The sequence below is a fragment of the Sparus aurata genome, chromosome 1, assembly GCF_900880675.1.
Source record: "Sparus aurata chromosome 1, fSpaAur1.1, whole genome shotgun sequence".
Taxonomy (NCBI): Eukaryota; Metazoa; Chordata; class Actinopteri; order Spariformes; family Sparidae; genus Sparus; species Sparus aurata.
The window spans coordinates 8,798,997-8,814,013 of record NC_044187.1 but is presented as its reverse complement, the minus strand read 5'-3'; the positions used below and the strand labels follow the sequence as shown (position 1 = coordinate 8,814,013).

General features: G+C 43.2%; 1 protein-coding gene across 1 annotated transcript; it reads left to right on the top strand.

The window, feature by feature from the left end:
* Window positions 1-4,648: 4,648 nt before the first annotated feature.
* On the top strand, window positions 4,649-14,507 carry LOC115566602 (beta-1,3-galactosyltransferase 2-like). Its single transcript, XM_030392501.1, has 2 exons — window positions 4,649-4,835; window positions 12,687-14,507. Exons 1-2 carry the CDS (start codon window positions 4,798-4,800, stop codon window positions 13,810-13,812), a joined length of 1,164 nt encoding a protein of 387 aa, XP_030248361.1. The 5' UTR covers window positions 4,649-4,797; the 3' UTR covers window positions 13,813-14,507.
* Window positions 14,508-15,017: the final 510 nt, after the last annotated feature.

Below are 15,017 nucleotides of genomic sequence, written 5' to 3'. Positions count from 1 at the left end.
CTGAAAAAAAAAAGCTCAGAATGTCTTTCTCCTGTTGTGTTCCAGAGTCTCATTTATACAATTTCAAAGTAAGTCTGAAGGTCCCTTTTCAGACGGTGTGCTTTTGTTTCATAAAAAAGAAGGTGAGCATGAAAAGCCTTTTGTAATCTCAGGTTCAGATAAAACCCTCACATCTCAAATCAGCCTAAGCCGATTGTCGCCCGCCTCCTGACTTCTCCTCGTGGTGTTTGTGCAGGAGAGGTCATGGTCTTTGAGGAGGATGCGACCGCAGCCAGGATGTAGGAGATCGGAAGGTTTGTCGCCTACGTGTCGACAGGAAAGTGATCGAGGCGGAGCAGAGAGACAGAACTGCGGCTGATATAAAAAAAAAAATCACAAAACCACTCTTTTGGTTATTACGTCTGTTTGCACTGAACTTATTAATTGATGCAAAGTGTATAGAAAATAATCCCTCAAACCTTAAATCAATAAATCCTTTCACAGAGTTTATAAAGCTAATGCGAGGCGCACCACAGGACCGGACATGTGAGAAACCTAAAATCACTTCTGTTAAGTCCAGTCTTCATTTCTACATCGGAGTAAAGTTTCATGATTAACTACTTACATGTGGTCATAATTAAGATCAAAATGAATCGTACTGTAACTTTTTATTTAATCGAAAATGGAAATGTAAAAAGAAATTCTTCTGAAAACATGACTGATTAAAACAAAGATGGTTTCCAGATGGGTTTACGACTCGGTACAGACAAAGTCACCATTGTTTTCCTTCGTTTGATGGCTCGTCACAGGAGATAATTGTGCCACATCTGTCTTGACACTTGATGAGTATAATGAGACGGACTGAACAAATCGTCAGTAAGTGAGGAACACTCCCACAGGAGAAGAACTGAACCACACTGTGCACATATAAAAGGCAGAGCACAGTCTGTTTATGACCGCTGATGTAAAGATTGTTTGACATCCTCTGGATGAAGGAAACACGAGTGTTAACAAGTTACGATGCTGTACAGGAGAAGAATACGAAGTGACAAGTGCGTACCTTTTATTTTCTTCTATCACTTTTTATGAAGCTTCGTGTCTGCTGACTCTCAGGTGTGAATCACCGAGTCTGGATCAGATTTCTTTCGGTTTCAGGTAGTTTTTTAAAAGTGTTTATTAGCTTGATATTTTTTGGGAAATATACTCATCGTGGGGGGTCAAAGGCCACAGATGACGTCGGCTGAAATATCGGTCCTGACTCACTAGATGGCGAGAGGTTTTATTTGTCGCCTGCAATGAAAGGGCAGTTTGTCACACAAACTTTGGAATTGTTCAATGGCTGATCTGTCAGGTTTAATGTTTTGTTATTATGTAATATTCATTTGTGGTAAGATGAAGCAAAAGAGAGCTAATCACTTGAAGGATTTTTTTGCTGACCTTTACTTGGTGGACATAAATGAAGGAGCAAAGGTATGAAATGAGGTAACTCAGCTTAACTAACTACAAAAGTGTGTTTTAAATTCTTAAAGGTCAAAGAATAAGGTACATGTAATATTGGGACGAGTTAAAAAGGCACACTGTTGACTTCTCAGTGTATAAAACGTTTTTTTTCCCTAAATTCCCAAATGAAATGGGGACCGTCTCTTTAAAAAGTCTCCATGTGGTACCTATAAAAACTCCCATCACCAGATTGAACTCAATTAACTGGATGCATATTTGCTCCTTTGTCATTAGCCGACCTTTGTTCTCTTCATGTCAAGTTCAAGCAGATGAAACACTGACATGGGACATCGTGAAGCTCTTCAACGTATGACTATATGATAAGTAAAGTCAAGGCCGACCTGACCTACAATACCAAGAGCTTCTGTATTATCAAAGCTGGAAATGAGACTCATAAGTCTACTTTTTTACAGAGTGGACCTTTAAATAACTATATAATAGGAGGAAAGATCAACACCAGGAGACTGGGATTAATAAACGGATGCAACTATTTCGTGCGCAAAAATAAAGGTGTTAGCACGCGTGGCTAACAGAGAACACTTTTACTCTCCATACTTGAAAGGAGGGGGTAGATAGTGAAGGTTTATCTGAGCTACTGTGCTGAAACAAATGGGGCAGATGAAAGTGATGACGCTGACAGTAAATGTGCACTAAAGCCAAAATCCCAGAGGAGAAACTTGAAACATTACACAATGTACAGCAGGGCATGTGAGCGGAGCACGGAGCACGGAGCGAGCGGGGAGCGGAGTGCGGAGCGCGGAGCGAGCGGGGAGCGGAGCGCGGAGCGTGGAGCGAGCGGGGAGCGGAGCGCGGAGTGAGCGCGGAGCGGAGCACGGAGCACGGAGCGAGCGGGAAGCGGAGCACGGAGCGTGGAGCGAGCGGGGAGCGGAGCGTGCGAAATATAGTCGGAGCGCAGAGCGGGTTTTAATCCAAAGGCCAGAGCGATGGTTTCGTTCCGATACCGCTCTCCACGAGTCTAGGGCAAGCTCAAGTCCACACAGACTCACGTCCACACAGACTCACGTGTACATCAGAGGTCATTCGTTGAGAGATGGAGTTTGTAAAATCTATCTATAGGTCATATAGGTGCAACGTCAGGAATTGCTCCCTCTTTTAAATTTGAGCGAGCGTGGAGCGATTTCACCGGAGCTGAATGTAATTTTAGGTGAGCGGAGAGCGGTCTTTGAGCGGAGCTGTCTGGTATAACTTTGAGCAATGGAGCGAAGGAGCAAAGGAGCGAACACCCACGTAAGCGGGGAGCGGAAATACTCGGCGCTCAGCTCCGCTCACATGCTCTGATGTACAGTAGCTTTAAAGGTTTTCAGTTCTCAGTCATGATCCTGCAACCCGGCGCCTCCCACAGTTTCTGAGTGCGACTCCGCTGGTGTGAATGCAAATCAGACGTAACTTCAAACAAAACCCATCATGTCATGACAATGTTATGTGTTGAAAATCCGTGACCCGACCCTCTCACTGAAGTTACATCAACGTGACTTTCAAACTGTGATTTCAAGGTCATAAAGTGACATAATGTCGCTACAAAGCTCAGTTCTGTAGCCTCCGATGTCCAGAAACTGACAACATGATCGTAGTTCTTGTCGAAACAAAGTGATTTTCTAAATTTCCATTTGTCAGCGAATCAGGTCCGAACCCCTCATCAGTCGTTTGGTCAAACACGACCCCTCGCAGTAAGTGAATAAGTGCACCGGCCGCAGAGATTTCGCAGACGTCACAGTTTGACAGTCTGGATCGGCGGTTGTCAGACTTCTCCGAGTCGAGAACCCCCTCATTACAAGCCTCTGTAATAAGCCGAGGCGGTTCAAGGACACCTGGAGACATTTCCAGACATTTTACCGCCGACAGAACTGGTAATTTTTGTTTAACAGACACCTCTAAAAGTTTTTGTGCATTCAAAGGAGCGCTGCGGATATCTCCAGCCAAAAGCCGCCATATTTCACAGGCAGTCGGAACCATCTCCATCCATACCGTGGCGACCAAAACAGGCACTTTTTTAAAAACCAAACCGTGTCTTCCTGACTCTCACCAAGCGGTTCTGTGCTGCAACTCAGAGGATAATTAGAGAAGTCAACCTAAACAACAGGAGAGTTGCGACATAAAGCAACAGTTTTAACATGACTGTGGTTTTTTTGCAGAAATGCACTTGGCTGACATTGGTTCTGGTGACTGGGTTGAAAATAATTAATCAACATTTTTGCTGGGAGCCCGCTGGAGACTCCTCGAGGACCACACTTTGAGAGCCGCTGGTCTCAACCACAGCCCTCCAAGTCAGGAGACGTCACGCAGCCCCCTTTTCCTTAATAAACAACTCGTCAGCCAAGTGTTTTCATTACACTGATCCTGGAAGACAAACATGAGCATCAATCTGCAGCACAACAATCGGGGCCTGTTGTGTGACTCTCACGCTGCAGAGAGGGCGGCCACGCGCTTTTGAAACAGCGGTTTAGCACTAATCATCCTCCTCAAGGGACACAAGTAAATAACAGTGTGGTGTTTCCAGCCTGAACATCAACAGGAATGTGTCTCCTCCCTTGTGCTCTGTCACTGCGGTGAAGCCCCTTCCTCCTCCTCCTCCTCCTCCTCATCCTCCTCCTCACACACACACACACACACTTGGTGAAAAGCGACCACATGAGGACTCCATGCAGTAAATTTTCAGATTACAGCTAAGTGGTGGTAGAAGGGATGAGCTGCTTTTAATTTGGGGGGAAAACTCCGAACCAGGACCAAGACTGTGTGTGTGTGTGTGTGTGTGTGCGTGTGTGGCATGTAAAACCAGGTGAAAACACTCCCACACAAGACAAACCTGCAAAGTTGACCCAAGATGTGAAAACTTTGAAACACTCCCCCCTCCTCTATCTGTCTCTCTCTCCTCTCTCTCTCCCCCCTTTATCTGTCTCTCTCCTCCCCCTCTCTCTTCTCTCTCTCTCCTCTCCCCCCCCCCCCCTCTCTCTCCTCTCTCTCCCCTCTCCCTCTCTCTCCTCCCCCCTCTCTCCCCCTCTCTCTCTCCTCTCTCTCTCTCTCCTCTCCCTCTCTCTCTCTCTCTCCTCCCCTCTCTCTCCTCTCTCTCTCCCCCCTCTCCCTCTCTCTCTCCGTCCTCCTCCCCTCTCTCTCTCTGTCTCCGTCTGTCTCTCTCTCTCTCTCTCCTCCCTCTCCCTCTCTCTCTCATTAGTGACTCACATCTTATTAGTGAAGTCAGTGTGTGAAAGTTTGTCAGAACCAGCTCGTCCTCACAGCTGAACCCGGTCAGCACCGGTGTTGGGGCGGAACTGGTAAAGAAGCAGGAAGGGAAGGCTTGTCATGGAGGAGAGCGACTCAGGTGGGACTGCGCCGACAGGGTAAGCGCTCAAAAATGTTTTTCTTTCAAAGTCAAACTTGTGGTCTGAGAGCAGCACACCGGACAGATAACTCGCTCTGTAGTTTAACCATCGAGGCGGACTGAGAGGAGATCTGCTCATCAGGTGCGGATCGGTGCGCACAGAGGCGCGCGTCGGAGAACAGAAACTCAATGAATGAACCAAAAACTTAATTTATCTGTCGCTATGAACCCCCCGCGTCTCTGTCTGCCCGGGAGAAGTTGTCCGGCTGTCAGGCTCCGCTTCCCCTCCAGCTCCGGGTCGTTCCAGCCGCTGGCTGAATTCTGTTTTTTGACAAACCTTCTCACACTTCCTCCTTTTTCCTGCCTTAATTTTATTACAGTATAGTCACTCAAAGATACTTATTATTATTAGTAGTAGTAGGACAACAGGATAAGATGAGCCACTTGTTGACAACTGTTGATTTTACTATAATAAGGTGTATTTGTTTAAATAACAGTTATATATAGCCTACACTTTAGGTTGTTGTGTGCCCATGGAAACTAAAAAAAAATTTGTCATATGGCACAACGTGCCCAAAGGTCAGGGTACACTGAGCTCTCCAGCTATTGTTTTTACTTCCTTACACGCAAATCAAACAGTTTTGAGATCAATGTGAACATCCTGTCAGCTGTGTTGGGGAGACTTACACTACTAATAATAAACTTTATTTCTATAGCACTTTTAAAAACACGGTTTACAAAGTGCTCTGACAGACAAAGCAAGGATACAATTTACTATTACAAAGGACGAAATGGTTGAAATAACAGAGGTAATGATACAAAACTGGTAAAGTGGGTGAGATAAAAGAGGTGAAATAGATAAAGTAGGCGAAATAAAGGAAATGTAATAAATAAAATAACAAAAAAAAATAATAAGTAGACCAGAACTCAAAGACAGTTGGAGTAGAAATAAACATACAAGGACCACATCACATAAAGGCAAGTCTATAAAAGTGGGTTTTAAGAAGTGATTTAAAAGAATTTACCAATAGTTGAACTACACAGCTTAACTACAATTTGCTGTAACTTGCTGGTAGTTAAACTACATTCATATTTTGTGCTGTTTCAAGTATTTAAACTACTTTTTGAGTCATTTTTTTTATAGTTTAACTGCTCAATTTACCAACTTTACAATTTTGGCCAATAACATGAAATATTAATACAAATCTTATTTTATTTTTCTTTGAAAAAAGGCATGAAACATGTCATGACATGCTAAGCCATCGCTGCCTCTGATTGGCTCACCCTGGCAGCACTCAAATGCTTCACAGAGTGGGCGGGTCTTTGTGCCAAGGAAGGCAGTGCTCATATGGCACAAGCACGTCATGGACAACCCTCCCGCCGCCCCCGATGTGCCCCCGAACACGCCAGCTCAACCACGGCCATATTTGATTATGCACATGTTGGATATAGATGCATCTACAGACACGACCTACGTGTTCACATGTGAGCTCTACAAGCCGAAAACAACAAACGTTTCTACTTCAAAGAAGTCACCAGATGAGTCCCCACAAAATGCTTTCAAATCTCGACCCAAATCTCTAAGTGTTTGTGGAGTTCAACACTGGTGTCCCAGCCAGTGCAGCATGTGGGCGGCTTTTTAGTGTTGGTAGAGATGTTTTTAGTGCCAAACGGAACCGGCTGTCTGATAAAAACTTTGAGAGACTGCTCATGTGTCGTGTCAACAAGCGATTCTGCCCTGGCATCTAGTTCTAGTGCCTAAGTGTTAGTGCCTCTGAAGCTCCTGTGATGTTGACCAAACATGTCAGCTTTTGTTCTTTAAGAAATGAAACTTGAGTTGAGAGGTTTATTTATGCTGGCATGTGAATTTTTTGTAGGCTATTATATTTTGTTTCACATACACCATATGTTGATTTATTTAACGCCAAGTTAAATGAGTATAATGAGTATAAGTAGTTGCTAAAGCTACTTTTTTTAGCAGTAGTTTTACAAACTACATTTCTCCAGGGGTAGAAATGCAGTTTGTTCAAACTACTGCCAGGCTGAACTACATGTAGGTTTACAAGCTACGTGTGTGTGTGTGGCGTGTGTAACCCCATTTTGACAAATTTGTTTCGCTCGGTGGCTCAAACCCACACTTATAAAACTTTATGACCTTGTTTTGTGGCTTAAACTGACTTAAATTAACATGTAATGAAGTCCAAAACACGTCTATTGTATTTAAGATGCAAGATTAAAAACTTAAGAGACATTGTGAATTTACTCGGCATGACTTTTCCTTTTTTCGCTCTGGTGTGGTTACCACTCACACTCATGTGCCTCAGTCCAACATGGATTGAGTACTGTGAGTATATACGTCCGGTTACTTCATAGTTACCTAGATACAGGGAATGGCTCATTTAACCCACCATGTCGATTTTCACCGTTGTCCCCCACCATGTGTTGGTTTGCTTTCCTTTTGTTTTTCCCTCTGAACTTTGCTCAGTTTGGTCATGGATGTGTTGAGTTGTTGGCACCACTTAAGCACCATGTCAGCCGGTGGTTCAAACATTATCAGCTAAAAGTTAAGACTAAGACATGTAAAAGAGAGACGGGCCATCCAAAGGTGAATCTGGTGAATCATGTGAAAGAAATAGATTAAAAAAACTACCTAAACTGAAGACACAGACACTTCTGAAAGCTGCAGGCGGCTGTGTGTCTCTATGGTCCTCTTGGCTCCTCCGTGACTACACATTGCTAATTATTACTCAATCCCACTGGAACGTGCGTCTTTTCGCCCAATCAAAAGCTAAGACGAAAATGTGTCAATGTGTCCAGCCGATAGGAGAATATCACACAACACAGCACTGTTATTTACAACTTTGGATTGTGTGGGCTCTTATTTTGAAAACACAAAGCCATGTCCCAGATGACTCTTGAGATACAGTTACTGTGTTGGGCTTTTATTTTGGAAAGCAAGGATAATCCCTAGCCTCCTACACTCTATGGTGCTTTTACTTTGAAAGGAAAGGTTCTAAGGACACATCTGGGGCTTTTATCTTGACAAGCCTGGCTCATGTTGACTTTTCTATTATGATAAGGTTTTTATTCTGAAAATAGGAATAGGCAGTGTGTCAGTGTGTTGTTTCAGTTAACACTTCAGTATGATTTGAATGTATGTAAATCATGTCCCGTACGTACAGTCTGTATTCATCTGGATACAGCGTCAGTGGCAGAGCCCTGTTAATTAAAATGGAGGCTGATTAGTGGCACGTGAAGCCCAGAAAAGTTTGACTTCCTGGTTGTTAAGTTACAGGTATAACTTCCTGGGTAGCCCACCCCTAACCTAAAGTTCTTCTTCTATACTTTCAGAATGTTATCGGAACAAACTGATCAAAATCACGATGATAACGTGAGACATGTCACAGCTGCGCCTCTCGTCACGATGTAAACTTAAAGGCGAGTGTGCGACACACCGCGCTGTAATTACACGCTTCGGCCACTATGTCAAATCGACCTCAAAGCTTGGCGCTATTCCCGGGGTCTTGGTATGTACAGTATTTACAGCGTTTATGCATGCGTGTGTGTGACTGAGTGTGTGTCGTTTGCCTCCATTTACTTACAGTGTAGAAATGAGCAATAGTTATAACACAGTTAGACTTTATTGATCCCCGTGGGGATTGAATCATCTGCATTTAACCCCATTCAAACACATAATTACACAGACACACAGAATTTAACTTGAGCAGCCTGAGGGAGAAACCGCGGCATCTGTCGTCTGAGCTTGATTGTAATATCGCTCCCCACCAGCTGTCATTGGTCAACTAGCCCGGGAGGCGGAACCTGCCTACCTTTTGTGTTTGGCCCATTTTATAGCAAACTAAAACCGGCCCTGTCAGAATCGGCCTCTACGCCCATCAGCATGTCATGCTCCCACCTACGAGCACCAAGTCATTTGACTATTGTTTCACCGATGGGTCGGATCAGACTCATCTTAAAACATTTTGATCTCACCGACACAAATGTAACGTCTTGTTGCATCTGAGCGAACGCGGGACTCGTTGCTTGGACCTCGCTATCTTTGGCCTCGGCCTTCATTTTCAGCAGCTTCGAGATTTCTTGACTGATTCTCGCATAGCTGTGACGCGATCGTGCTGGTAAAACCTGTCCATGGACAGACAGACAGACGGACAAAATCCTTAAAACTAAGCTTTGGTGTCGCTGAAGATGTCTCAGGGAACACATTTTTCTTCTTCAAATTTTTCCAAATGCACGAAGCGCCCTTTTTAATGGAGGAAGTTGTTGCACCTCTGTTTTGCCTATGAATGGGTGATGACAAGATGGCCGTGCGGTGTTTAATCAAAGGGTGAGTGTTGATAATGTTTGTGTGAATTGTGCTACTGACAAACGGTCGAGGGGAGAGAGGGATAGCTGCCAGGTGGTCTAAATACTCGGCGAACGGAACCAAGAAATGTGTAGTCAGTCGGTGATGGAGTCGGTGTCACAACGACACACAATGCCGTAGTCGGTTCTTACAGCAAATTGCATTTAGTCTGTCGAAACTACTTGTAATGAAGCAACAATTGAGAAATGTGAGTAAAGCAATAGTGTTTTAAGCTTTTTAGAGACCGTACACGATGATTTAAACTGAGAACTCCTCATGATTCTGACCTAAATTGGCTGAGAGAAATGTTCCATGTCTTCTGAAACCAAAAACAATTGCAGCCCTCGCTCAGCAGACACCACACTGTATTCACCACAACCACCAGCCTTCCTCTGTTTGAAATAAAAACACCATGCATCAGGAGCTTCTCATGAGCTGTTTGGTGGCATTTCAGCTGTTGATTCACACGCCGGGGTACGAAATGATCAGAGCAAAGATTTCTCCCTCATGTCTGAAGCTTTGTTGAACATGTTTTACATCCCTACTTGAGTGATCACACATTGGTTTCTGTGAGACCAGTTCTTGTTGACTGCACTTACTGAGGTGGCAACAACATTTCTCAGGGCCACTTGTTCACATGGCAGACAGGTTAGGTGAGACGCCAGGAACCCAAACTGGCAGAGCAAACCAAAAATTGCAAAGGGGGGGTGGAGCCTTGTTTTGGTAATGCTACTGATTTGTTGATACTGGTGAACATTTCCCTCTTTATATTCAGTGACAAATACCATTCATCGTCCTTTAACATCAATTACAGTTTTTCCTCAATTGTTTACACACAAAAACTGGTACTTGAGACACAATGACCACAACATGTAACTCATGCACCAACCCCCCTGAACCAATTCTGCTAAACTACAAGCACAATTCCTGCTTTACACTCAAATTGCAGTTCTAAAACACACTTTTTTCAAAACACTACACACACTTCTCTGCATTTGGCACAATTTTCATAAAGAAAATCTCTTGTTTTCACAAGATACACTTTTCTAAAGTGAATTGCCCTACTATGCGTGCTGACTCATCACACGGGCAAACACCTGGACACCCTACACAACACGCTCATTCCACCAGAGCAGCTCAGGTGCGTTGTCATTCGGATCAACGTAAGTTTCCACCGGGCTGCTCTGGCTCGTAACTGGTTCACTGCCCACCCACGCTTTATAGTTATTTATTTCCCTCCATATTCTCCATTTCTCAATCCTATTGAGAATTTTTTTTCCGCCTGGAGATGGAAAGTGTATGACCAAAATCCACAAATGCGTCTACCCCTTCTCCACGCTATGGAAGACGCATGTGGATATGTAGCAGTTGGTGCTTTTCATGGCTGGATTCGCCATGCTAGGTGATGTTTCTCTTGCTTCTTGGTCGGGGGAAAACATTGCTTGTGATGTGGATGAGGTGCTGTGGCCAGACCGAAACAGAGGAGAGCATGCTGCACAGTTCTTTTGTTTGTTTGTTTGTTTGTTTTTTTACTGTAACTGTGTACAGTAATTTCTTCTGTTGTTTTCTATGTAGACCGTATATTGTTGTATATGCACTTTGTGTTGGTTTGGATGTACACTGTGTACATTGTTTTTGTGGGAAAAATAAAATATATCTGTTACCGTGTGTTTGTGTGTTGAGTATAAAAACAATATTCTCAAATATTTTACAGCACACTTGTGTATGCACTGACTGTGGTAAGTGTAACTGAACAAAAAAGGCCTAAGTCATTATGGTGGAGGAAGAAGAAGTGTTTTCCATTCATCATAGTGTTTTACATTGAGCACATCAGTGTTCAGCTGGTTCTTAGAAATGTCTATTCATATGAGGGTTTGTGTGTGTCATTTGAAAACAAAATACCATTTTGAGAAGAAATAACATTGTTTTGAATGTAAAGTTTCATTTTGCAGGAGAATTGAGGGGTTTTGCCCATTGTTTTTTGATTTGTGTGTAGAGTTCAGAGAGCATGAGTCATGCTTTCAGAAAATGTGTGTGAACAATCGAGAAAAACTGTAACATCAGCCAAGAAGCCTGCTCTATCTGTGCATGTCGGTGTTTGTAAGTCGATTGATCGCAACTTTGTTTGAGAATATGCACGCAGGAAGCACAGTAGTAGCCAGGATGGTTAACCAAACTCCACTTCTGTTAAGTAAATTCAGTTAATTGAGTTCACTGCAGAAGTTACGCAAAATCCCCAACTGCGATGCCTTACATCACAGTATGAAAATCAATTGACATGCGTTGAATTTGTGAATTTGACGGAATTCGGGTTCCCATTAGCCATCGCTGCAGCTCATTAATCCAGAGCTGGATGCTTTCATGAGGGTTTAGGGGAGCAGCAGTGTGCACTGTCTGTCTGTATGAGTAAATATTAAATCTATATATTGTTTTAAGCTCAATATCAAAGGAACAAAAGCAAAACATAAGATTGGGTTATTGCTGAGCTCTCACAGAAATACTTCTAACAGAGGCTCTGGCTTTGGGACCCTGGACTTGTGCCCACTGGTTCCTATTTAATAATTTGCCTATGTTTGTGTAAAGGGTTTGGGTATTAGATATTTGCTTTGAGTTTGCTTACACGTCATAAGCTATTGTAACTACGAGCTACATCAACTGTCGACTCATCCTGTTGGGTGAGATTGTTTCTTCTAACAGCAGTTGTAATGAAAACTGTCCTGGGTGTGTCCTGTGAATCATCCAATTTTTAATTAAGTCCTTATGATTAAAAAAAAAAACCAAAGAAACATTTGAGACAAAAATCTCCAAACCTCAGCCGATAAAACCAGTAAAAACCTGAATAAAACCCCAAAACTATCGACATAGGCAGTGTTTTTTGAGTTTTTTGCTCGGTTTTTGAGGGTGAATACTGATAATAAAGATAAAGATAAAAATGCTCCTTTATTGATCCCCCTTGGGAGAAATTTGCAGGTAACACAGTAGTACAGAGGGAAATAAGTAGCAGCACAAGACTCAGTCTACAAAAATAGAGACAATAATAAAGAGATATTGGAAAAAATAAGATAACAGTTTGAATAAAAAAAATCCCCAAAAAACCTATTAGAATAAAGAAACACATGCTATATACAGTATCTGTCCTTGTGTGTACATCCTATCAATATATCAGTCAATATTAATTCTTACACAGTTACATAAACACACTTTTTTTGCAATGATTCCTCAAATGTGGTTTTTGCACAACACTTCATCAAAGATGCGTCAAACAGAGGCGGGAAATTTTACACTTATAACAATAAAGTTATTGTCCAAAATGACACAATGGGACTCAAACACATGTTTTTGCATTATAATCTCAATTTTGCTTATCGTGCTTACCTGACAAATGTTATGACTATATATAAATATGGGCTGTCGAGATTTAGATTTGTTTTCATGCAACAATAACTTCCTGTTTACATCCCCCAATATGTTTTCATCCGTTCTAACTTTACTTTCTTGTCCCTGCAGACAAGTCGTCTCCAGCCTGTTGTGTTGTCAGAAGAAGACTTCCTTTCAGTCCTGGTTCAAGGTCCTGCTCCTGCTCGGCCTAGTGTTTGTCGCGTGTTACACTCTGTCCGACAGCTCTCCATCATGGACTCAATTGTATGAGCACTACCAGAGCTTTATGAAAAGGACCAATGAGGTTAATTCACATCCTGGTTATCCTGTCCATCCAAAACACAGAGAAAGCCTAAGGCATATCCTTAATCGCAAAACAGGCCCTACTCTACCGCCTGCAGGGACTCAGTACCACCAAGCCTATGCACCCAACTACCACTTTATTATGGATAACAAAGACGTGTGCAAGATCTGGACCCCTTTCCTGGCCCTGTTGGTTCCAGTGGCACCTCATAACGTGGCGGCTCGAGACGCCATCCGGCAGACATGGGCCAACAGAAGCGTGGTTCAGGGCGAGGTGGTGAGGACTCTGTTCATGCTGGGCCTCCCTGGAGGTGATGATGCTGAGCAGGTGCAGGAGACGCTCAAACAGGAGAATCTGAAGCACCAAGACCTGATCCAGAGCAACTTCATGGACACTTACCTCAATCTGACCATCAAAACCATGGTGATCATGGACTGGCTGGCCACGCGCTGCCCTTCAGCAGCATACGCCATGAAGATTGACTCGGACATGTTCCTGAACATCGACAACCTGGTGATCATGCTGCAGAAGCCGGGCATCCCCACGGAGAAATACCTGACGGGGATGTTAATGTGGGACAGGCCGGTCGTGCGTTCGAAGGACTCCAAGTGGTACGTCCCTGAGGAGATGTACCCAGACCCCACCTACCCCACCTACTGTCTGGGCATGGGATATCTCTTCTCCAACGACCTTCCGGCGCAGTTTGTGGAGATCTCAAAAAAAATCAAACCCTTCAACATTGAGGACGCTTACATTGGGATGTGCATGAAAAAGCTAGGACTTCAACCCACATCACCACCAGATGCCTCCCAGTTCAAGGCCTACAACTGGAAATACGATCGCTGTGAATACTCCAAGATCATCACCTACATTCTTGCGTCTTCAGAACAGTTGGTGGAGTACTGGACAGACTTGAAGAAGCCAGGAGCTCCTTGTAAGGGAAGCGAGTGAAGACAGAAGTTTAATCAGTGTGCACGTAAACGTGCTCAGTGATGACTGCAGATGTTTTGAGAAAGGACTTGAGTGGCACAGAATTGAGGAGGGTAACTTATTTATAGATTTCATCTGTTCGGGTATATAATTCCCATATCCTCATTTAAGAAATGAGAATGGGCACTTTGGTAAGGTTTATTTGTGGGTTTTTAAAACTCCTTGTGGCTGTCTGAACTATTGTGAATATTGCTTTTTTTTATCTCGACATGTGAAGTGGAAATGTTAACGCCTGGAATGAAAAGGTACCCTGGGGGAGCTTTTGACCACTATTGGAGCTGTAGAGAAATGCTTTTGACAAGCAGGTTATTTATTGTTTGCAACTTGGTCGTACATGTACGTTTACAAAGGCAGACATTAATGCCTCGAGCACTGGGATGCATGGACTCGCATTTCTGCCAAAGTAACTGCAGGACGCTTGCGTGATGGTAACAATGAGTCATATTCTGTGCAGGAAGAGCACTTGAATCTAATGACAACAAATCCAGGGTTGAAAAGGAAATAAGCCATATGTGTTACTTTCTGTTTTTAAAGTTAAATGTACATATCAAAAACTGTGCTATTAAAGGGAGCCAAACTATTGACACTGTTTTGAGCAACACAAGTGTTTCTTGTCAAAGTAAGTATTAAATAGCTCTGTATTCCTGCAGTAATCACCAAGAGTGTTTGGTCATTTATTGATGTTTTCTGGTATCCGGGCCTTGAAGTTCATAAAGAGGCGGTCCTGTCCTTGAAAGGGACAGTGTGTTACGATTTAAGTAATTTATTAACTCGGATCAACGTCTTCGTTAATAAGTAAGTCCTCATTGGTGTACAGTTACCTCTGCCAACAGTCTGACCTATCCTCCTGAGCGAAGAATTACCTTGGCTCTAAGGTCAAGCCTTCACGGTTTGGTCATACTTTGGGTTAAAATGACTACATAAGTTACGTAAGGTACATGACATGAGTGACATCCTTTACGTACATGCACGTACTTGCGTTGTGTATTTTAAAAAACAATTTACTCGGGATCACAGATGGGATGTGAACCCTGGTCCTGCCATAGAGTTTTCCATCCATGTCAGGGAGTCAAATAATTCAGATGGAGACAGATTCAGATAGCTGTGATATATCCCCAACTAGGATGCCTTTAAATCACAGTATGAGAATCAACTGACGTGCGTTG